This window comes from Bos grunniens, chromosome 22 (assembly GCF_055505025.1).
Source record: "Bos grunniens cultivar Pamir isolate PY7600 chromosome 22, Bosgru_T2T1.0, whole genome shotgun sequence".
NCBI classification, from domain to species: Eukaryota; Metazoa; Chordata; class Mammalia; order Artiodactyla; family Bovidae; genus Bos; species Bos grunniens.
In genome coordinates, this window is record NC_141186.1 from 31,808,513 (window position 1) to 31,834,491 (window position 25,979).

The window sequence follows — 25,979 nt, forward strand, 5'->3', positions numbered from 1 at the left end:
GGTTGTTCAGAGCCCCGTGTGAAATTAGTCAGAAGCAAAACTAATGATATCATAGATGCCAAACTTCAATATGTATCAGACAAACTTTAGTTTGCATCAGAATCATCTAGAAGGCATACTGGACCCTACCTTAAGAGTTTATAATTGAGGAAGTCTGGGTGGAGACCTACAATCTGCATTTTTAACAGACTCCCAGGTGAGAAGCTGATTCTGTTGGACTGGGCCATTCTCAGAAAGCCTCCAAAGCATCCATGATGGCTCAGGTCTGCTCTAAGCCCCTACTAACTGTGGAGCAAGCACACTAATGCTTTCTATGAGCGCTTTCCATTACCATCCTAGAAAAGGGCTTCAAGCCTCTCCCTCTATATTTCCCCTAAAAAACCAGAGCTGCTTAAGGAATTTGCTGGAATATAAATAGTTCAACCATTTGAAAACAAGATCATCTAGTTCTTTGGCCCATTTTTTGATTGGGTCATTTATTTTTCTGGAATTGAGCTGTAGGAGTTGCTTGTATATTTTTGAGATTAGTTGTTTGTCAGTTGCTTCATTTGCTATTATTTTCTCCCATTCTGAAGACATACAGATGGCTAACAAACACATGAAAAGATGCTCAACATCACTCATTATCAGAGAAATGCAAATCAAAACCACTATGAGGTACCATTTCACGCCAGTCAGAACGGCTGCGATCCAAAAGTCTACAAGCAATAAATGCTGGAGAGGGTGTGGAGAAAAGGGAACCCTCTTACACTGTTGGTGGGAATGCAAACTAGTACAGCCACTATGGAGAACAGTGTGGAGACTCCTTAAAAAACTGGAAATAGAACTGCCTTATGACCCAGCAATCCCACTGCTGGGCATACACACTGAGGAAACCAGAAGGGAAAGAGACACCTGTACCCCAATGTTCATCACAGCACTGTTTATAATAGCCAGGACATGGAAGCAACCTAGATGTCCATCAGCAGATGAATGGATAAGAAAGCTGTGGTACATATACACAATGGAGTATTACTCAGCCATTAAAAAAATACATTTGAATCAGTTCTAATGAGGTGGATGAAACTGGAACCTATTATACAGAGTGAAGTAAGCCAGAAAGAAAAACACCAATACAGTATACTAACGCATATATATGGAATTTAGAAAGATGGTAACAATAACCCTGTATACGAGACAGCAAAAGAGACACTGATGTATAGAACAGTCTTTTGGACTCTGTGGGAGAGGGTGAGGGTGAGATGATTTGGGAGAATGGCATTGAAATATGTATAATATCATATATGAAACGAGTCGCCAGTCCAGGTTCGATGCACGATACTAGATGCTTGGGGCTGGTGCACTGGGATGACCCAGGGGGATGGTACGGGGAGGGAGGAGGGAGAGGGGTTCAGGATGAAGAGCCCATGTATGCCTGTGGCGGATTCATTTCGATGTATGGCAGAACCAATACAATATTGTAAAGTTTAAAAATAAAATAAAATTAAAAAAAAACCAAGATCATCATAAAGGTTTTCAAATGAGATGTGCATACCTATAAAAAAGATGTCTAAAATAAACAGAGTAATTCTTTCCATCCCACTTGACCTTCTATTGGAGGCAAATTTTTCAGACATTCAGATTAGTCTGACAGATCAGCATCAGAACTATCAAACCGATTCATCTCTGAAATTATTGTGATCGCATCTGTTCTTTGTGAGCGACAACCTGATGCATAGTTTAGCCAATCTGCATTATTCCTCACCTTGCAACAATAGATGATTTGTCATCCTCTGGCTCCTGCTTATGTCACAGAATTGCAAATGAATTGACCACAGAAATCTAATGGAACATCTTACTTTCTGCAATAACCACTACAATAACCTCTGGGCAAGAGTTTTCATCCTTTGCTTGGATGTCTTCAAGTACAGGAAACCAACCACTATTCACAGCAAAACACCTTTTCCTTTTCAGGGTGAAAGAACACGGTGGAGACAGAATAACAGACTTCTGCCTCAATAGGAACATGTAGTTTTTAACTCTCAGCAAGGGCCTCTTTCTCATTCCTTGCAACAAGGGGGCCTCCAGGTCCTTTTGTTGGTTTAACTTCTTTAATATCCACTAGTTTTGAACAGGGGCTTCCCAGGTGGCTCAGTGGGCCCAGCAGGTAAAGAATCTGTCTGCAAAGCAGGAGATGTAGGAGATTTGGATTTGATCCCTGGGTTGGGAAGATTCCCTGGAGCAGGGCATGGCAACACACTCCAATATTCTTGCCTGGAGAATATCATGGACAAAGGAACCTGGCAGGCTATAGTCAATGGGGTCTCAAAGAGTCAGACACAATGGCAGAAACTGAGCACACACGCATGCACCTTTGTCCATGTCTTGGATGTTGTCCCCATCTCCATGCTAATTTGCTTAATTAATCTGCCATAAAACTAACATTTTCAGTGTACACTACTATGAATTTTAACACAAGTAGAGACTTATGTAACCATGACCACAATCAACTTACAGAACAGAGACAAAGCCACAAGAACTTCCCTGTGCTTGTAATCACACCCCTTCCTCACCCTTAACTTCTAATCTCTTCTCCATCACTATAGCTTTGTCTGGTCAAGAATATTATAAACAAAACCATGGAGGAAATGACCTATTGAGACAGACTTCTTCCCCTTGGGATAATGCTATTGAGAGTCATACAAATGGTTACACGCTGTCAATAGTCTGTACACTCTATGACTGAGGAGTATTCCAGTGTATGGTTTTACCACAGTTCATTTATCCATTCACCTACTGAACATCTGGATTCTTCCAATTTTGGGTGATCATGCATAGATCTGTCATAAAAGCCCATGTATAGGTTTTTGGATGAGCCTTCTTCAGCGATTAATGCAAAGAAATAGAGGAAAACAACAGAATGGCAAAGACTAGAGATCTCTTCAAGAAAATCAGAGATACCAAGGGAATATTTCATGCAAAAATGATCTCGATAAAGGACAGAAATGGTATGGACCTAACAGAAGCAGAAGATATTAAGAAGAGATGGCAAGAATACACAGAAGAACTGTACAAAAAAGATCTTCACAACCCAGATAATCACGATGGTGTGATCACTGACCTAGAGCCAGACATCCTGGAATGTGAAGTCAAGTGGGCCTTAGAAAGCACCACTACGAACAAAGCTAGTGGAGGTGATGGAATTCCAGTTGAGCTCTTTCAAATCCTAAAAGATGATGCTCTGAAAGTGCTGCACTCAATATGCCAGCAAATTTGGAAAACTCAGCAATGGCCACAGGACTAGAAAAGGTCCGTTTTCATTCCAATCCCAAAGAAAGGCAATGCCAAAGAATGCTCAAACTACCACACAATTGCACTCATCTCACACGCTAGTAAAGTAATGCCCAAAATTCTTCAAGCCAGGCTTCAGCAATACGTGAACCATGAACTTCCTGATGTTCAAGCTGGTTTTAGAAAAGGCAGAGGAACCAGATATCAAATTGCCAACATCCGCTAGATCATGGAAAAAGCAAGAGAGCTCCAGAAAAACATCTATTTCTGCTTTATTGACTATGCCAAAGCCTTTGACTGTGTGGATCACAATAAACTGTGGAAAATTCTGAAAGAGATGGGAATACCAGACCACCTGATCTGCCTCTTGAGAAATTTGTATGCAGGTCAGGAAGCAACAGACATGGAACAACAGACTGGTTCCAAATAGGAAAAGGAGTTCATCGAGGCTGTATATTGTCACCCTGTTTATTTAACTTATATGCAGAGTACATCATGAGAAATGCTGGACTGGAAGAAACACAAGCTGGAATCAAGATTGCCAGGAGAAATTCAATAACCTCAGATATACAGATGACACCACCCTTATGGCAGAAAGTGAAGAGGAACTCAAAAGCCTCTTGATGAAGGTGAAAGTGGAGAGTGAAAAAGTTGGCTTAAAGCTCAACATTCAGAAAACGAAGATCATGGCATCTGGTCCTACCACTTCATGGGAAATAGATGGGGAAACAGTGGAAACAGTGTCAGACTTTATTTTTCTGGGCTCCAAAATCACTGCAGATGGTGACTGCAGCCATGAAATTAAAAGACGCTTACTCCTTGGAAGGAAAGTTATGACCAACCTAGATAACATATTCAAAAGTAGAGACATTACTTTGCCAACAAAGGTCTGTCTACTCAAGGCTATGGTTTTTCCTGTGGTCATGTATGAATGGGAGAGTTGGACTGTAAAGAAGGCTGAGCACTGAAGAATTGATGCTTTTGAAGTGTGGTGTTGGAGAAGCCTCTTGAGAGTCCCTTGGACTGCAAGGAGATCCAACCAGTCCATTCTGAAGGAGATCAGCCCTGGGATTTCTTTGGAGGGAATGATGCTAAAGCTGAAACTCCAGTACTTTGGCCACCTCATGCGAAGAGTTGACTCATTGGAAAAGACTCTGATGCTGGGAGGGATTTGGGGCAGGAGGAGAAGGGGACGACAGAGGATGAGATGGCTGGATGGCATCACTGACTCGATGGACATGAGTCTCAGTGAACTCCAGGAGTTGGTGATGGACAGGGAGGCCTGGCGTGCTGGGATTCATGGGGTCGGACACAACTGAGCGACTGATTTGATCTGATCTGATCTTCCGTTTTATGGATTCTTTTTTTGCTGTAAAGTCTAAGAACTCTTTGACTAACCCCAGTTCAGAAAATTTTCTGCTGAAAGTTTTATAATTCTACACTTAAATCTATGATCCATTTTGAGTTAATATTTGTATAAGATGTGAAGTTAAGGTCAAGGTTTACATTTTTGCATACAGATGTTTCATTTTTCCAATACCTTTCATTTTAAAGATTGTCCTTTCTCTAAAGAATTGCTTTTACACCTTTAAAAAAAATCAACTGGCATACTTGTATTGATTTCCTTCTGGACTCTATCTTATTTATCTATGTGTGATCCATGAGCCAATAACACACCATCTTGATTATTCCAACTCTCCGAAAAGTTCTAACTAGATAGAGTGATTCTTCCAACCTTACTCTTTTTTTCAAAACTGTTTCTGTCTATTCTAGATCCTTTACTTTTTCATAAAAATTATAGAACAGATTTTTATATTTACAAATAAATCATGACAGAATTTCAAGTGAAATTGTACTAAACTTATAGTTTACTTGGAAATGAACTAACATTTTACTATGGAGTGGAAAAGTATTTTGATATGCTGTCTTTCAATACCTGAAGAAGGTATGTATTTCGCCTTATTTAATTCATTTATTTATTTCATCAGTGTTTTGTAATTTTCAGCATACAGATATTACAGGTGTTTTGTAAGATTCACACCCAACGATTTCATTTTGTGGCAGGATTATAGGTGGAAATTTTTAAGTTTTTATTTCCTACATTTTATCAATAGCATCTAGAAACACCACTGGTTATTATGTTGGCCTGGTACCCTATGTCTCTGATAAACTCACTTATTATTTCTGGGAATATGAAGATATTCGTCAGAATTTTCTACATAGATGATCATATCATCTGTGAATTTCCAGCGTGAGGGTGAGGGAAGCAGACATCCCTGCTTTGTTTTCTGTCTTAAAGGGAAGTCACTCCTTTTTAAAATAAAGTGTTGTGGATGTTATGTGTAGGTTTTTTGTAGATCGCCTTTATCAGATTGAGAAAATTCCTTTCCATTACTAGTTTGCTGATAGATTTTCAGTATGAATTGTTAAGTCCCTTTTCTGTATCAACTGATATATTCATACAGTTTTTCCTATTTAAAGTATTAACATGGTAGACTACAATGATTAATTTTTAAATATTGACTCAGCCTTGCAGTCCCAGAATAAACTCTCCTTGGGCACAGCATATTAATTTTTATATATTGTTGGATTTGATTAGCTAATGTTTTCTGAGGATTTTTGTATTTATGTTCATGAAAGACATTTGTCTGTAGTTTTGGTTCTACCTTTGACTTTTAGTATTGGGATAACTTTGGTGTTACAAAATGTATTTGGCAGTGTTCCCTGCTCTTCTCTTTTCTCGAAGAGACTGGATATAACTGACGTTATTTCTTCTTTAAATGTTTGGTAGAATTAGCCAGTGAAATCACTTGAACTTAAAGGTTTCTTTTTCAGAAGATTTTAAACTATGTATTTCCTTAATAGTATAATGCTATCAAGGTCACCTAGCTCTTATTGGTAATGTTAATAGTCTGTAGAGTTTTATTGACTTCCCTGGTGGCTCAGACGGTAAAGAGTCTGTCTACAATGTGGGAGATCTGCGTTCGATCCCTGGGTCGGAAAGTTCCCTGGAGAAGGAAATAGCAACCCACTCTAGTACTCTTGCCTAGAAAATCCCATGGATGGAGGAGCCTGGTGTCCATGGGGTCGCAAAGAGTCGGACACGACTGAGAGACTAAAATGGCTGGGTATTAAATGTTGTGGTATTCCAACTATTTGTAGTATTCCCTTATTATCCTTTTAATGTCTGTAGTGATATTCTCTTATTCCTGATAGTAAGAATTTTGTCTTTTTTCTTTGTCAGTTTTATTAAAAGGACTGTCAGTTATACTTCTATTTTCAAGAACCAATTTTTCTTGAATTTCTTTATGATTTTTATTTTAAAGTTCACTAAGCTTCTCCTATATTACTTCCTTCTTCCTGGTTCTTTATGGTTATTTTTACTCTTGTTTTTCTAGTTTCTTAAGGCAGAAACTTAGATTATTTGAGGTCTTTCTTCTTTTTAGCATAAGCATTTAATGTTATAAATTTTCAGGTCAGTACTACTTTAACTGCAACCCTCAAATTCTGTTTACATAGGATTTTATTTTTTAAGTTCAAAATATTTTTCAGTTTCCCTTAATATTTCCCCTTTGACTCATGGATTGGTTCAAAGTATGTTGCTTAATTTATAACTATTTGGGGTTTTTTTTTTTTTTTGTCATCTTTCTCTTACTGGTTTCTAGTGTAATACATTACAATTAGAGAGAATATTTTATATGATTTTAATTATTTTAAAGGTGTTAAAAGTTTGTTTTATGATCCAGGATATGACCTCTCCTGGGTAAAACCCATGTACTCTTAAAACAAATAGCTCAGAAAAGAAAAGCAAAAGGCAAAGGATGAGGGAAAGATATATCCAACTGAATACACGGTTTCAAAGAATAGCAAGGAGAGATAAGAAAGTCTTCTTAAAGAAAAATGCAAAGAAATGGAGGAAGACAATAGAATGAGAAAGACTAAAGATCTCTTCAAGAAAATTAGAGATACCAAGGGAACACTCCATGCAAAGATGGGCACAATAAAGGACAGAAATGCAAGGACCTAACAAAGCTGAAGAGATTAAGAAGAGGTGGCAACAAAAAAAGAAAACTACAGGCCAATATCACTGATGGACATAGATGCAAAAATCCTTAACAAAATTCTAGAAAACAGAATCCAACAACATATAAAAAGAACATACATCATGGCCAAGTGGGCTTTATCCCAGGGATGCAAGGATTCTTCAATATTCACAAATCAATGAATGTGATATATCACATCAACAAATTGAAAGATAAAAACCATATGATTATTTCAATAGATGCAGAGAAAGCCTTTGACAAAATTCAACATCCATTTATGATTAAAAACCCTCCAGAAAGCAGGCATAGAAGGAACATACTACAACATAATAAAAGCCATGTATGATAAACCCACAGCAAACATTATCCTCTATGGTGAAAAATTGAAAGCATTTCCCCTAAAGTCAGGAACAAGACAAGGGTGCCCACTCTCACCACTACTATTCAACACAGTTTTGGAAGTTTTAGCCATAGCAATCAGAGAAGAAAAAGAAATAAAAGGAATCCAGATTGGAAAAGAAGAAGTAAAACTCTCACTGTTTGTAGATGACATGATCCTCTACATAGAAAACCCTAAAGAAACCACCAGAAAATTATTAGAGCTAATCAATGAATAGAAAGTAAAGTTGCAGGATATAAAATTAACACACAGAAGTCCCTTGCATTCCTGTACACTAACAATGAGAAAACAGAAATTAAGGAAACAATTCCATTCACCATTGCAATGAAAAGAATAAAATACTTAGGAATAAATCTACCTAAAGAAACAAAAGACCTATATATAGAAAACTATAAAACACTGATGAAAGAAAGCAAAGATGACACAGATGGAGAAATATACCATGCTCATGGATCAGAAGAATCAATATAGTGAAAATGATTATACTACCCAAAGCAATCTACAGATTCAATGCAATCCCTATCAACTTACCAATGGTATTTTTCAAAGAACTAGAACAAATAATTTCACAATTTGTATGGAAATACAAAAAACCTCAAACAGGCAAAGCAATCTTGAGAAAGAAAAATGGAACTGGAGAAATCAACCTACCTGACTTCAGACTGTTCTACAAAGCTACAGTCATTAAGACAGTATGATACTGGCACATGGACAGAAATATAGATCAATGGGACAAAATAGAAAGCCCAGAGATAAATCCATGCACCTATGGACACCTTAACTTCGACAAAGGAGGCAAGAATATACAATAGAGAAAAGACAATCCTTTTAACAAGTGGTGCTGGGAAAACTGGTCAACCACTTGTAAAAGAATGAAACTAGAACACTTTCTAACACCATACACAAAAATAAACTCAAAATGGATTAAAGATCTAAATGTAAGACCAGAAATTATAAAACTCCTAGAGGAAAACATAGGCAGAACACTCTCTGACATAAATCACAGAAGGATCTTCTATGACCCACCTCCCAGAGTAATGGAAATAAAAGCAAAAATAAACAAATGGTACCTAATTAAACTTAAAAGCTTTTGCACAATGAAGAAAACTATAAGCAAGGTGAAAAGACAGCCTTCAGAATGGGAGAAAATAATAGCAACTGAAGCACCTGACAAAGAATTAATCTCAAAAATATACAAGTAGTTCATGCAGCTCAAATCCAGAAAAATAAATGACGCAATCAAAAAATGGGCCAAAGAACTAAACAGACATTTCTCCAAAGAAGACATACAGATGGCTAACAAACTCATGAAAAGATGCTCAACGTCACTCATTATCAGAGAAATGCAAATCAAAACCACAATGAACTACCATCTCATGCTGGTCAGAATGGCTGCTATCAAAAAGTCTACAAACAATAAATGCTAGAGAGGGTGCAGAGTAAAGGGAACCCTCTTACACTGTTGGTGGGAATACAAACTAGTACAGCCACTATGAAGAACAGTGTGGAGATTCCTTAAAAAAACTGGACATAGAACTGCCTTATGACCCAGCAATCCCACTATTGGGCATACACACTGAGGAAACCAGAATTGAAAGGGACACATGTACCCCAATGTTCATCGCAGCACTGTTTACAATAGCTAGGATATGGAAGCAACCTAGATGTCCATTGGTAGACAAATGGATAAGAAAGCTGTGGTACATATACACAATGGAATATTACTCAGCTATTAAAAAGAATGCATTTGAATCAGTTCTAATGAGGTGGATGAAACTGGAGCCTATTATACACAGTGAAGTAAGTCAGAAAGAAAAACACTAATATGGTCTTTTATGTATTAGTATTACGTATTACAGTGTTTACAGTATATTAACACATATATATGGAATTTAGAAAGATGGTAATGATGACCCTATATGTGAGGCAGCAAAAAAGACTCAGATGTAAAGAATAAACTTTTGGACTCTGTGGGAGAAGGCGAGGGTGGGATGATTTAAGAGAATAACATTGAAACAGGTATATTATCATATGTGAAACAGATCGCCAGTCCAGGTTTGATGCATGAGACACGGCTCTCAGGGCCGGTGCATTGGGATGACCCTGAGGGATGGGATGGGGAGGGAGGTGTGAGGGGGGTTCAGGATGGGGGACACATGTTCACCCATGGCCAATTCATGTCAATGTATGGCAAAAACCACTACAATATTGTAAAGTAATTAGCCTCCAATTAAAATAAATTAATTAATTTAAAAAAGAGGTGGAAGAATACACAGAGAAACTGTACAAAAGGGTCTTAATGAGCTGGTGTGGTCACTTACCTAGAGCCAGACAACCTGAGTGTTTATTCAAGTGGGCCTGAGGAAGCATTATTATGAACAAAGTTACTGGAGGTGATGGGATTCCAGCTGAGCTATTTCAAAGGCTAAAAGATGATGCTGTTAAAGTGCTGCACTCAATATGCCAGCAAATTTGGAAAACTCAACAGTGGCTACAGGACTGGAAAAGGTCAGTTTTCATTCCAATCCCAAAGAAGGGCAATGCCAAAGGATGTTCAAACTATCATACAACTCCACTCATTTCACATGGTAACAAGGTAATGTTCAAAATCCTTAAAGCTAGACTTCAACAGTATGTGAACTGAAAGCTTCCAGATGTACAAGTTGGATTTAGAAAAGGCAGAGGAATTAGAGATCAAATCGCCAACATCCGCTGAATCAAAGAAAAAGCAAGGGAATTCCAGAGAAATATCTACTTCTGCTTCACTGACTACACTAAAGTCTTTGACTGTGTGGATCACAAAAAACTATGGAAAATTCTTAGAGAGATGGGAATATCAGATCATCATTCTGCTTCCTGAAAAATCTGTATACAGTTAAAGAAGCAAGAGTTAGACCATACAAGGAATGACAAACTGGTTCAAATTGGGAAAGGAAAACTGTTAAGGCTGAATATTGTCACCTCGCTTATTTAACTTATATGCAGAGTACATCATGAGAAATGCTGGGCAGGATTAATTATAAGCTAGAATCTAGTTTGCTGGGAGAGATATCAATAATCTCAGATATGGATATGATATCACCCTATCAGCTTCCCTGGTGGCTCAGAAGTTAAAGCGTCTGCCTGCAATGCAGGAGACCTGGGTTCGATCCCTGGGTCAGGAAGATCCCCTGGAGAAGGAAATGGCAACCCACTACAGTATACTTGCCTGGAGAATCCCATGGACAGAGGAGCCTGGGGGCTACAGTTTACGGGGTGGCAAAGAGTTGGACACGCCTGAGCGACTTCAACTTTCACTTTCACCCTAATGGCAGAAAGCGAAGAGAAACTAAAGAGCCTATTGGTGAAGGTGAAAAAGGAGAGTGAAAAAAACTGGCTTAAAACTCAATGTTCAAAAAACTAAGATCATGGCATTCGGTCCCATCACATCATGGCAAATAGATGGGGAAAAAGTGGAAACAGTGACAGACTTTATTTTCTTGAGCTCCAAAATCACTGCAGACAGTGACTGCAGCCATGAAAGTAAAAGATGTTTGCTCCTTTGAAGAAAAGCTATGGTAAACCTAGACAGCATGTTAAAAAGCAGAGATACCATTTTTCCAACAAAGGTTCATATAGTCAAAGCTATGGTTTACCCAGTAATCACGTATGGATGTGAGAGTTGAACCATAAAGAAGGCTGAGGACTGAAGAATTGATGCTTCTGAACTGTGGTGCTGTAGAAGACTCTTGAGAGTCCCTTGGACAGCAAGCAGATCAAATCAGTCAATCCTAAAGGAAATTAGTCCTGAATATTCATTGGAAGGCCTGATGCTGAAGCTGAAACTCCAATACTTTGGCCACCTGCTGCAAACAGCTGACTTATTGTAAACTCTGATGCTGGGAAAAATTGAGGGCAGAAGGAGGATGAGATGGTTGGATGGCATCACAAACTCAATGGACATAAGTTTGAGCAAACTCTAGAAGACAGTGAAGGACAAAGAAGCCTGGCATGATGTGGTCCATAGGGTTGCAGAGAGTTGGACACAACTGAGCGACTGAACAACAATAACTTAAAAAGAACATTATCTGCTTTTTTATTCTTTTAAAATTATACATTTATTTTATTTTTATTTCACTGGGCCTTCATTACTGTGCACAGGCTTTCTCTAGCTGCAGTGAGCAGAGGCTACTTTTCCTTGTAGTGCAAAGTCTTCTCATTGTGTTGGCTTCCCTTATTGCAGAGCACACGGCTTCAGTAGTTACAAAACACAGGCTCAGCAGTTGCAGCTCACAGTCTCTAGAGTACGGGCTCAGTTGCTCTGCAGCATGTCAAATCTTCCCAGACCAGGGATCAAACTCATATCTCCTACATTGGCAGGTGGGTTTTTTCCCACTCTACCACCAGGGAAGTCCTATCTGTTATTTTTGGATAGAGCATTCTCTAAATGCCAATTAGATTGCAGTTAATGATGTCTATTCCTTCTGCATCCTTGCTGATTTTCTGTCTACTAGTTTTATCAACTACTAAGGAAATAGTGAAGTCTCCAACCATAACTGTGGATTCTTCTATTTTACTTTTAATTTCTGTCAGTTTTTACTTCACATATTTTAAAGCTTTGTTGTTAGGTGGATCCAGTATGTGAAAGTACACAGAAGGGGATAATTTCACAGGGTTCTCAGGGACCAGGAGTCACAGCTACAGTAGTACTGACCTCGAACAACCAAAGGTTCCTTGAGAAAGGAAAACTGAGCTGGAGGAATCAGGCTCTTTGACTTCAGACTATACTATAAAACTGCAGTCATCAAAACAGTATAGTACTGGCACAAAAACAGATACACAGATCAATGGAACAGCAGAGAAAGCCCAGAAATAAAGTCATACACCTATGGTCAAATAATCTACAACAGAGGCAAGAATATACAATGGAGAAAACACAGTCTTTTCAGTAAGTGGGTCTGTGTAAACTGGACAGTTACATGTAAAAGAGTAAAATCAAAACATTCTCTAACACTATACACAAAAATAAACTCAAAGCAAATTAAAGACATAAATGTAATGTCAAGTACTATAAAGCCCTTAGAGGAAAACATATGCAGAACACTCTCTGACATAAATCACAGCAAGATATTTCTTGATCCATCTCCTAGAGTAATGGAAATAAAAAGGAAAATAAACAAATGAGACCTAATTAAACTTAAAAGATTTTGCACAGCAAAGGAAACCATAAAAAAACCAAAAAACAACCTGCAGAAGGGGAGAAAATTTTTGCAAATGATGAAACAGACAGAAGATTAATCTCCAAAATATACAAAGAGCTCACACAGCTCAATATCAAAAAACAATCCAATCAAAAAATGGGCAGAAGACCTAAAGAGAAATTTCTTCAAAGCAGATGTACTGATAGCCAAAGTGAAAGTCAGTCAATCATGTCCAACTCTTTGTGACCCCATGGATGATACAGTCCGTAGAATTCTCCAGGACAGAATACTGGAGTGGGTAGCCTTTCCCTTCTCCAGGAGATCTTCCCAACCCAGGGATCAAACCCAGGTCTCAAGCATTGCAGGAAGGTTGTTTACCAGCTGAGCCACAACGGAAGCCCAAGAATACAGGAGGGGGTAGCCTATCCCTTTTCCAGCAGATCTTCCCAGCCCAAGAATCAAACCAGGGTTTCTTGCATTGCAGGCATATTCTTTACCAACTGAGCTATCAGGGAAGCCAAAAGGCACATGAAAAGATGCTCAAAACAGCTCATTATTAGAGAAATACAACTCAAAATTACAACGAGGTATTACCTCAAAGCAGTCAGCATGGCCATCATCAAAAAGTCTACAAACAACAAATGCTGGAGAGATGTGGAGTAAAAGGAACCCTCCTACACTATTGGTGGGAATGTAAACTGGTAAAGCCACCATGGAGAGACCTAGAGGGGTAAGATAGGGAGGGAGGCTCCCAAAGGAGGGGATACATACACATACACACACACACACACACACACACACACACACACACACACACACACACATGCACACATTAATTATGACTGAATGACAACGTTGCATTTGGCAGAAATCAACACAACATTGTAAAGCAATTATTCTTCAATTTAAAAAAAAGACTAAAAATAGAATAACCTTATGATCCTGCAGTCCCACTCCTGGGCATACATCCAGAGAAAACCATCAATCAAAGTGATGCATGCACCCCAATGTTCACAGCAGCACTATTCATTATAGCCAAGGCATGGAAGCAATCAAAATGCCCATCAACAGATGAATGAATAAATGTGGTATGTGCATACATGCATGTATCTGTATGTGTATACATAGAGAGAAAGAGAGAGGCCTCCCTAGTGGCTCAGAAGGTAAAGAATCTGCCTGCAATGGGGGAGACCTGGGTTTGATACACACATACACACACACACACACACACACACACACACAGTGGAATATTATGTGCCCATAAAAAAGAATGAAATCATGCCATTTGCAGCAATGTGCACGGACCTAGACATTATCATACTAAGTGAAGTAAGCCAGACAAAGACAAGCATTGCATAATATTGCTTAGATGAGGAATCTTAAAAAATGATACAAATGAACTTATATACAAAACAGAAATAGACTCACAGACATACAACAAATTCATGGTTAACAAATGGGAAAGGGGGGGAAGATAAATTAGGAGTTTGGATTAACATACACACACTGTGTGCCTGTATGCTGAGTCACTTAGTCATGTCTGACTCTTTGTGATTCCATGGACTGAAGCCTACCAGGCTCTTCTGCCCAAGGACTGGAATGAGTTGCCACTTCCTAAGCCAGGGGATCTAACCCAGGGATTGAACCTGCATTTGCTGCACCTTCTGCATTAGCAGGCAGATTCTTTACCACCGTGCCACCTGGGAACCATATATATATATATATATATATATATATATATATATATATATAAAATTATATATTTATAAATACATGTGTTTGTACATACCTATATAACTGAATCACTGTGCTGTACAACTGAAACTAATACAACATCATAAATTAATTATATTTCAATTAAAAAAATTTAAAGAAGGGAGAAGAGGGAGAAAAGCAAGAGGTAATAGGATAAAGGCGAGGAATAGATTACACATATATGGCAGTAAGAGGCAGTTGGTGGGCACTGGGGAGTAACTGAAGACAGTTAAGCAGAAAATAATATAATCAAATTGCTCTTTCATTAGTATAACTTGGAAAACACTATGGATAACGTACAGGGTTCCTTAGAGAGAAATGAAAATGCCAATTAAATAAATAAAAGTTAAATTCTAACTAACAGACTCAGGAATTCAAGACAGTAGGATTAGAAAGGATGTGATTTATTACATTTAGGTCAGAAAATCTTTCAGAAGGAAACAGATCCTGTATATACACAACAGTCCTGAAGCCTACTATAGTTTTTTCAGTTACGGATAGAAAGCAGACAGACTATTATTTCATATATTGCAGTTTGGCGTATTCATTATAAATTTAACATTAAAAGCTTAATGTAAAGGCCAATTTGCCAATTCGCTGCCTGTCCCTGTGAGTGGCCTTATTAATAAATAATGCATATTGTTTAATGAGAAAAATGATGGGCAAGGTAAAAATGTAAAACATTTTAATGTGATGCCTTTACAAAAGGTCACTGCCCTTTCTAAATATTTTTTGATGATTTCTTCTACTCAGGAAAGCTGTATTTAAATGCACATACTTAAGAGCATACAATTACTCCAGCAGCAAGAATATCTAAGTGTACCTGGATAGGAATCCAAAGTTGTCTCCCAAATTGCTTAGCAAGAGGCTTAATGATGGTCCACTACTTATAAAAACTCTGAGTAAGAACACTAAAAAACTAGTTTTCATGAAAAAAAAAAAAAAAAAAAAAATATATATATATATATATATATATATATATATATATATAAGGCGATGTCCTGGGGCAAGACAGCAAAAAACACCATATCAAAGGAATGCGGAAAGGACTTGAGGAAAAAATTGATTTACAAAGATGTGGGTAAGTGTAGGGAAATTAACAAGGAATGGTGAGGCACAGCAGAGAGCTCACTCCGATCTGGAGGGTTAAAGGGAAGGAGTGATTTCCAAATATGTCCTCCAAGAATACCTACAGTTGAAGAAAATGACACCTTTTAACACCCCCTGCACCACCTACCTAGCCAGGTGTTAATTTACTCTCCCAGACCCTGCCCCTGCCACTGGCCAAGCCAAGAGAATGTGATTTGATTCATAAAGGGCAGTCCCCCAGGTCCCAGAATCGGGTGGGGAAAAAAATGTAGAGAGTGGATTGGGGACTGGAGGGGGAGTAGGACAACTGAAAGCATTAATAGGCACATTAAATCTAAAAGAAATTTCTGTTGGGCAACTTACAATTGAAATAATTCCACCTCCACTACTAATTTTAGAGATACACATGCACACACACATATCCTCATATGTACATTCCCTTACTGGTTCTACTCATTAAGAAGATATTTTTGGGTCTCACATGCATAATTTCTTTCACTAGGATTCAAAGCCTTTGATTCTCCTAGTTTCAGTTGAAAGATAGATGGTGCACATTAGAATTCCTAGTCCAGATGTTTCATCACACAGAGAAATTATGCTACTTTCTAACACAGTACAAGAACTATACTTGCATTCTGTCCATCAGCTTAACTGATTGGGCTTGGAGTTGGGACTGCAAATAGTCAAGCAACAAGTCTGAAGTTCCATAAGTGCGTCAGATCATGCTGAAAGGAGCTAAATGTCTCAGTGATTTAAAGTGCTTGAGGCTTTAAGTGGTTCATTCAGAAGGCACACGGAGATAATTCTGAGTCCTTGTCTTTTTTTTATCATCACTTGATCACAATCCCTCTAATGAGATGAAGGGCTTCCTCTCAGTGAAATAGGGACTCAAGCATGCTTAAAGCAATTGAATTATGTTTCTTTTGTAAAGGTGCTTCACAGATTTGCTACCTTTTATATCCCTCAGGCTTTGACTGGGCAGGAACCCACTGGTCCTTTTCATTACTGAACCCACTGATTTTTTCATTACTAACCTCATATAGGGCTTGCTATATAGTCAAAGTTCAGAGGATGTTTTTGAATAAATTAACAAATGAACTAAACAGGCAATATGGTACTAGGAAGAATAGTGAAATCTGATCCAGGACTTCCTAAGTCCTGGCTCTAACGTTTGTGTGGTGTTATCATGGAGACCTTTTAACTTCTCTGAGTCTCAAGCACATCAGCCATAAAATAGGGATAAAATCCATTCTATACGGAGTTGCCAAAGAACCATGGGAAATACTGCTTTTGAAACTATTTGGAAACTGCAAGACATTCTACAGTATACACTATTTTTCCTACCGATACTGGTTAGCGAACAAAAAATTATGAGAATTTCACACTAATACAGATTGAAAGTGCCAAAAAAAAAACTTTTTCTTCTCACAACACTGAGAAAAAATAATACAAAACAAAAAGTTGTGATAATCTACAACCCACATGCTTTTATGTTTGAACTTCACTCCCAAAACAAATTCTTGTATCTATTTAAATTACGGGTGTCCATGTCTTTGACTCAGCACCTTTACTTCTGGTACCTTGTATCCTATGGAAATGAGTATGTATAAGGACACCTATGTTTATAATGACAAAAAACAACTAGACACAATCTGAATATCAACAAGCGATACATATGTGAACTATACAACTAAACTGTCCAATACAGGAGTCTCTATTAGCAACATGTGGCTAATAAGTCCTTGAACTGTGGCCAGTTCAAGTCAAGACACACTGTAAGTGCAAAATATACCCTGGATATCAAACACTATGAAAAATAAGCATGTAAAATGTCACATAAACAATTTTCATATTATTGCAATGCTGAAATAATACCTTAGATGTGCTTAGTTAACTAAAATATAATATTATTAAAAATTAAAATTTTCTTTTTTTACTTTTTAAAAATATGTCCACTAGACCTTATTTATGGACACTAAAATTTAAATTTCATACATTTTTTACACATCAGGATATACTGTTCTTTATTGTTCTCCCAAAGAGTCTTAAAATGTAAAAAAAATTCTTAACTCACAGGTGGCAGGACAAATGAGCCCAAAAGCCAGTTTGCCAACCCCTGCTTTAGATACTAAGCAGTATTGAGAAGAATGGATTAGGTCAGTACAATATGTACTTTCTCTAAAACAACCTGCTGCAGAATAATATATAGAATGAGATTTCATATGTCAAGAAAAGAAAAAAAATATATGTTTATATATTTATTTAATTTTAAATAACCAGAGGCCTATGGAAGGATGAATATACACCAATCTATTTACCTAACCTGTTACCACTGGACATAAGATTGGAAGCAAGGAGGAAGACATTGTCTCTGTCAAGTTTCCCAAATCAATGGAATCAATTATGACTGATAATTAAAATCCTGATAAAATGTAACTAATTTCAAAAGAAACCCACAAAAGGTAAATCATTTATCCACAAAGACTTCATATAGAAATGTTGATCAGTTCAGTTCAGTCACTCAGTTGTGTCCAATTCTTTGCGACCCCATGGAATGCAACATGCCAGGCTTCCCTGTCCATCCCCAACTACCCAAGCTTGCTCAAACCCATGTCCATCGAGTCGGTGATGCTATGCAAACATCTCATCCTCTGTCATCCCCTTCTCCTCCTCCCTTCAATCTTTCCCAACATCAGGGTCTTTTCCAAAGAGTCAGTTCTTCCCAACAGGTGGCCAAAATACTGGAGCTTCGGCTTCAGCCTCAGTCTTTCCAATGAACATTCAGGACTGATTTCCTTTAGGATGCACTGGTTGGATCTCCTTGCAGTCCAAGAGACTGTCAAGAGTCTTCTCTATCAGCACAGTTCAAAAACATCAATTCTTCAGTGCTCAACTTTCTTTATGGTCCAACTCCCACATCCATACATGACTACTAGAAAAATCATAGCTTTGACTAGATGGACCTTTGTCAGCAAAGTAATGTCTTTGCTTTTTAATATTCTGTCTAGGTTGGTCATAGCTTTTCTTCAAAGGAGCAAGCGTCTTTGAATTTCATGGCTGGGGTCACCATCTGCAGTGATTTTGGAGCCCAGGAAAATTAAGTCTGTCATTGCTTCCATTGTCTCCCCATCTATTTGCCATGAAGTGATGGGACTGGGTACTGTGATCTTAACTTTTCGAATGTTGAGTTTTCAGTCAGCTTTTTTACTCTCCTCTTTCACTTTCATCAAGAGGCACGTTAGTCCCTCTCCAGTTTCTGCCATAAGTGTGATGTCATCTGCATATTTGAGGTTAGTGATATTTCTCCCAGCAAACTTGATTCCAGCTTGTGCTTCATCTAGCCTGGCATTTCTCAAGATGTAGTCTCTATATAAGTTAAATAAGCAAGGTGACAATAGACAGCCTTGATGTACTCCTTTCCCAATTTGGAACCAGTCCGCAGTTTGTTGCGATCCATACAGTGAAAGATGAACTCCCTGGAGATCAGTGGAGAAATAACTCCAGAAAGAATGAAGGGATGGAGCCAAAGCAAAAACAACGCCCAGATGTGGATGGGACTGGTGATAGAAGCAAGGTCCGATACCGTAAAGAGCATAGGAACCTGGAATGTTAGCTCCATGAATCAAGGCAAATTGGAAATGGTCAAACAGGAGATGGAAAGAGTGAACATCAACATTCTAGGAATCAGCGAACTAAGATGGACTGGAATGGGTGAATTTAACTCAGATGACCATTATATCTACTACTGTGGGCAGGAATCCCTTAGAAGAAATGGAGTAGCCATCATACTCAACAAAAGAATCCAAAATGCAGTACTTGGAGGCAATCTTAAAAAAACGACAGAATGATCTCTGTTCGTTTCCAAGGCAATCCATTCAATATCATGGTAAGCCAAGTCTATGCTCCAACCAGTAATGCTGAAGAAGCTGAAGTTGAATGGGTCTATGAAGACCTACAAGACCTTTTAGAACTAACACGCAAAAAAGATGTCCTTTTCATTATAAGGGACTGGGGTGCAAAAGTAGGAAGTCAAGAAACACCTGGAGTAACAGGGAAATTTGGCTTTGGAGTACAGAATGAAGCAGGGCAAAGGCTAATAGAATTTTGCCAAGAGAACACACTGGTCATGGCAAACACCCTCTTTCAACAACACAAGAGAAGACTCTACACATGGACGTCACCAGATGGTCAACACCGAAATCAGATTGATTATATTCTTTGCAGCCAAAGATGGAGAAGCTCTATACAGTTGGCAAAAACAAGACCGGGAGCCGACTGTGGCTCAGATCATCAACTCGTTATTGCCAAATTCAGACTTAAATTGAAGAAAGTGGGGAAAACCACTAGATTATTCAGGTATGACCTAAATCAAATCCCTTATGACTATACAGTGGAAGTGAGAAAGAGATTTAAGGGACAAGATCTGATAGACAGAGTGCCTGATGAACTATGGATGGAGATTCATGACATTGTACAGGAGACAGGAATTAAGACCATCCCCAAGAAAAAGAAATGCCAAAAAGCAAAATGGCTGTCTGGGGAGGCCTTACCAATAGCTGTGAAAAGAAGAGAAGCGAAAAGCAAATAGGAAAGGAAAGATATACCCATTTGAATGCACAGTTCCAAAGAATAGCAAGGAGAGATAAGAAAGCCTTCCTCAGCAATCAGTGCAAAGAAATAGAGGAAAACAGAATGGGAAAGACTAGAGATCTCTTCAAGAAAATTAGAGATACCAAGGGAACATTTCATGCAAAGATGGGCTTAATAAAGGACAGAAATGGTATGGACATAACAGAAGGTGATGGAACTCCAGTTGAGCTATTTCAAATCCTAAAAGATGATGCTCTGAAAGTGCTGCACTCAATATGCCAGCAAATTTGGAAAACTAAGCAGTGGCCACACAACTGGAAAAGGTCAGTTTTCATTCCAATTCCAAAGAAAGGCAATGTCAAAGAATGCTCAAACTCCTGCACAATTGCACTCATCTCACACGCTAGTAAAGTAATGTTCAAAATTCTCCAAGCCAGGCTTCAGAAATACATGAACCATGAACTTCCAGATGTTCAAGCTGGTTTTAGAAAAGGCAGAGGAACCAGAGATCAAATTGCCAACTCTGCTGGATCATCAAAAAAGCAAGAGAGTTCCAGAAAAACATCTATTTCTGCTTTACTGACTATGCCAAAACCTTTGACTGTGTGGATCACAATAAACTCTGGAAAATTCTGAAGGAGATGGGAATACCAGACCACCTGACCTGCCTCTTGAGAAACCTGTATGTAGGTCAGGAAGCAATAGTTAGAACTGGACATGGAACTATAGACTGGTTCCAAATAGGAAAAGGAGTATATCAAGGCTGTATATTGTCCCCCTGCTTATTTAACTTATGTGCAGAGTACATCATAAGAAACACAGGGCTGGAGAAAGCACAGCTGGAATCAAGATTGCTGAGAGAAATATCAATAACCTCAGATATGCAGATGATACCATCCTTATTGCAGAAAGTGAAGAAGAACTAAAAAGCCTCTTGATGAAAGTGAAAGAGGAGAGTGAAAAAGTTGGCTTAAAGCTCAACATTCAGAAAACTAAGATCATGGCATCTGGTCCCATCACTTCATGGCAAATAGATGGGGAAACAGTGTCAGACTTTATTTTTTGGGGCTCCAAAATCACTGCAGATGGTGATTGCAGCCATGAAATTAAAAGACGCTTACTCCTTGGAAGGAAAGTTATGACCAACCTAGATAGCATATTCAAAAGCAGAGACATTTCTTTGCCAACAAAGGTCCGTCTAGTCAAGGCTATGGTTTTTCCAGTGGTCATGTATGGATGTGAGAGTTGGCCTGTGAAGAAAGCTGAACACCAAGGAATTGATGCTTTTGAACTGTGATGTTGGAGAAGACTCTTGAGAGTCCCTTGGACTGCAAGGAGATCCAACCAGTCCATCCTAAAGGAGATCAGCCCTGGGTGTTCGTTGGAAGGAATGATGATGAAGCTGAAGCTCCAATATACACCAATCTATTTACCTAACCTGTTACCACTGGACATAAGATTGGAAGCAAAGAGGAAAACATTGTCTATGTCAAGTTTCCCTAATCAATGGAATCAATCATGACTCATAATTAAAATCCTGATAAAACATAACTAAATTCAAAAGAAACCCACAAAAGGTAAATCATTTATCCACAAAGACTTCATATTGAAATGTTGATCAGTAACTGAACTGAATACAGTCAAAGTCTTTAGTGTAGCCAATGAAGCAGAAGTAGATGTTTTTCTGCACTTCTCTTTCTTTTTCTACGATGCCACAGATATTTGCAATTTGGTCTCTGGTTCCTCTGCCTTTTCTAAATCCAGCTTGAACATCTAAAGTTCTCGGTTCACATACAGTTAAAGCCTGGCTTGGAAAATTTTGAGCATTATTTGCTAGCATGTGAGATGAGTGCAACTGTATGGTTGTTTGAACTTTCTTTGGCATTGTCTTTCTTTGAAATTGAATGGTTCTATGAAGAGCTATAGGAACTTCAAGAACTAACACTAAAAAAGATGTCCTTTTCATCATAGGGGACTGGAATGCAAAAGTAGTGGTAAAGAGATATCTGGAGTAACAGTCAAGTTGGCTTGGAGTACAAAATGAAGCAGGCCAAAGGCTGAGTTTTGCCAAGAGAACACACTGGTCATAGCAAATGCCCTCTTCCAACAACACAAGAGATGACCCTACACATGGACATCACCAGATGGTCAATACCGAAATCAGGTTGATTATATTCTTTGCAGCTGAGGATGGAGAAGCTCTATACAGTCAGCAAAATAAGACTGGGAGCTGACTGTGGCTCAGATCATGAACTCCCCCGGAAGGGGTGTTACAAAAGAGCAAAGTGAAAGCGGTAATGCCTTTTCTGGCCTAGGCCCTGAAGTTGCAAAACCACAATTTCCTAAGGATATACAGGTCAGTCCCACTTAAAGGTAGGAGGATACTATACAGAACATGAATACCAAGAAGCAACAGTCACTGGACACCAACTTAGAAACTGGCTAACACAGAGATGTTCAAAAATATTTCTAGAGACAGTCAAGAGTATGGTTTAAATCTATTTTTATATCTGATTTTAAAAGTATTTTAATTTTGTTGTTTGGAAAAAAATCTTTGTTATGTTAAAAGCACACAACTACAAACTGTCAAATACATGACAACCAACAAGTCAGTATTTTAAAACAATTAGATAACACAGGGAATTGTTTATACAAGCATATTGTTGTTGTTTAGTTGCAAAGTTGTGTCCGATTCTCTGTGACTCCAAGGACTGTAGCCCCCCAAGCTCCTTTGTCAATGGGGTTTCCCAGACAAGAATACTGGAATGGGTTTCCATTTCCTTCGCCAGGAGATCTTACAGATCCAGGGATTGAACCTGCTTCTTCTGCAAGAATTGACAGGCAGATTCTTTATCACTGAGCCATTGCTGCTACTGCTAAGTCACTTCAGTCATGTCCAACTCTGTGCGATCCCATAGACGGCAGCCCACCAGGCTCCCCCGTCCCTGGGATTCTCCAGGCAAGAACACTGGAGTGGGTTGCCATTTCCTTCTCCAAAGCATGAAAGTGAAAAGTGAATGTGAAGTCGCTCAGTTGTGTCTGACTCTTAGCGACCCCATGGACTGCAGCCTACCAGGCTCCTCCATCCATGGGATTTTCCAGGCAAGAGTACTGGACTGGGGTGCCATCGCCTTCTCTGACTGAGCCGTTAGCTATCTGTATAAATTCCATGGGCAAGTGAATAAATATAAGAGGGCATCAGTGCAAAAACTTTATATTATAAAAATTGCCTGCTTTAGCTTATTATTTTCTTGGCAAACTGGTATAAAATTAAAAGTACAAAAAATAATTTGTTAAAAATTCAGGTTACTAACCAGTATATAGAATATATTTTTGAATAAAAATGTTTATGCATAGAAAAAAGACTGGAAGCATACAAATGACATTAAGAGTAATCTCTGAGTGTTTGGATTGGACACGACTTTTTCCTTTTGGCTTTTGTGGGTTTATTTAGGACATCCGCAGAGAACATGAATCAATCACTTTTATATTGAGAAAAGACTCATGTAAAAATGCTTATAGTCTATTTTTCTGCCTGGCATTAAGATATTTCTGTTACCTAAATTGCCTTCTGAAGAATTTTATTTGAGATCCATCACTCTTTCTTACAAACCAAAAAAGGATAAGTTACCTATTCTAACATTTATTCCTGAGGCTACTGGAAACTAATTGTGAATAGGTAAAATAAGAAGCAAATTTCATTTGCATTATTTTACTTTTATGTTCAATAAGGTCAAAGGTAAAGGTTTTGTATCTTTCTGGTCCATAAAATATGGATTGCTGTTTCAAAGTACATCAACAGTGGTAATAGCTACTCCCATTAGTCAGTCCTATAATCTTATGAAATATTGACATGATAAAACAATGTAACTGAGAAAAAAACCAATAGAGCACACATTTTATTGACAAATAAATGCAGAGGCTTAAATTGTCTCTCACCAGCTTTATACTTCATTGACACATTATCAGAAAAATAAAGATTCAAGCTAGCCAAGATCAATGATTTCAAAATGATTCTTTGGTGCTCCATCAGATAAAAAAACAAATTCAGTCCAATCATAATTCATATTTGGGTTCACGCCACCCTGACAGTTACATTTTATGGCAAAATGTACTTTAATTTTATATTCAAACCTTTTCCCAGATTTTCTTAGAGAATTCACTTTTTAATTTATGATACTTCCTTGCTCAATTCAAGCTTCATTCACTTTTAGATACTTTGGAAAGATAAATAACTGACATACTCTGCCATTCATGAGTAATGTACTGCCTGTAACTTAAGAAAATAAAATAGGTGGCCAAAGATATATATTTGTTTTAGAAATAAATATGTATCATATGTATAAGTAATAAAATAACAATAAATTATAAATATGTTATAAAGGTGCTTTCCTATTTTACTGGGTTTAAATTATATACTGTAATATATTGTTAGGTCATATACATTTTAAGAATGAAATACCTTAGCTGTGGCTTCTGCTGAATATATAAGTACATTTGACTGTAAAGCCTGCAAGTTTAGCCATATGTTTACATAGTATTACAGACTGCTGTTTCCAGTACATATCCATTAAGAAATATATTCTTTATTCTTTCTTTCTTTTGGTAAAATACTATATGTCATCAGAACTCTTAATCAGAACAATTAATAAAAATCTTGAAAAGCAAGGATTTATCCAAGTAACATTTTAAACTTTTATCCATGTCCCAGGTTGTGGCATAATGAATTCAGTTCAGTTCAGTTGCTCAGTCATGTCCGACTCTTTGCGACCCCATGAATTGCAACACACCAGGCCTCCCTGTCCATCAAAAACTCCCAGAGTTCACCCAAACTCATGTCCATCGAGTTGGTGATGCCATACAACCATCTCATCCTCTGTTGTCCCCTTCTCCTCCTGCCCTCAATCCCTCCCAGCATCAGAGTCTTTTCCAATGAGTCAACTCTTTGCATGAGGTGGCCACAGTATTGGAGTTTCAGCTTTAGCATCAGTCCTTCCAATGAACACCCAGGACTCATCTCCTATAGGATGGACTGGTTGGATCTCCTTGCAGTCCAAGGGACTCTCAAGAGTCTTCTCCAACACCACACTTCAAAAGCATCAATTCTTCAGCGCTCAGCTTTCTTCACAGGCCAACTTTCACATCTGTACATGACCACTGGAAAAACCATAGCCTTGACTAGATGGACCTTTGTTGGCAAAGTAATGTCTCTACTTTTTAATATGCTGTCTAGGTTGGTCATAACTTTCCTTTCAAGACGTAAGTGTCTTTTAATTTCATGGCTGCAATCACCATCTGCAGTGATTTTGGAGCCCCAAAAAATAAAGTCTGACACTGTTTCCACTGTTTCCCCATCTATTTCCCATGAAGTGATGGGACCAGATGCCATGATCTTAGTTTTCTGAATGTTGAGCTTTAAGCCAACTTTTTCACTCTCCTCTTTCACTTTCATCAAGAGGCTCTTTAGTTATTCTTCACTTTCTGCCATAGGGTGGTGTCATCTGCATATCTGAGGTTACTGATATTTCTCCAGGCAATCTTGATTCCAGCTTGTGCTTCTTCCAGCCCAGCATTTCTCATGATGTACACTGCATATAAGTTAAATAAGCAGGGTGACAATATACAGCCTTGACATACTCCTTTTCCTATTTG

At 38.2% G+C, this 25,979-nt stretch overlaps 1 protein-coding gene across 42 annotated transcripts in view; it reads right to left on the reverse strand.

The window, feature by feature from the left end:
• The window catches only part of LOC147348250 (uncharacterized), an 888,338-nt gene that overhangs the window by 794,750 nt on the left and 67,609 nt on the right, over positions 1-25,979 (reverse strand). Inside the window, exon 5 of one of the 42 annotated variants that reach the window (XM_086366829.1) lies at positions 22,895-23,152. The exons of 38 other annotated variants lie outside the window; for them this stretch is intronic. Coding sequence is in view for 2 of the 4 variants with exons in the window: in XM_086366793.1 (XP_086222919.1) it covers positions 22,998-23,152 (155 nt within the window). In the remaining 2 variants the exon portion in view is untranslated. Of the gene's footprint in view, positions 1-22,894; positions 23,153-24,157; positions 25,916-25,979 lie in introns of those variants that run through there. 3 more of the 42 variants (XM_086366793.1, XM_086366830.1, XM_086366794.1) reach the window with 3 other exon arrangements.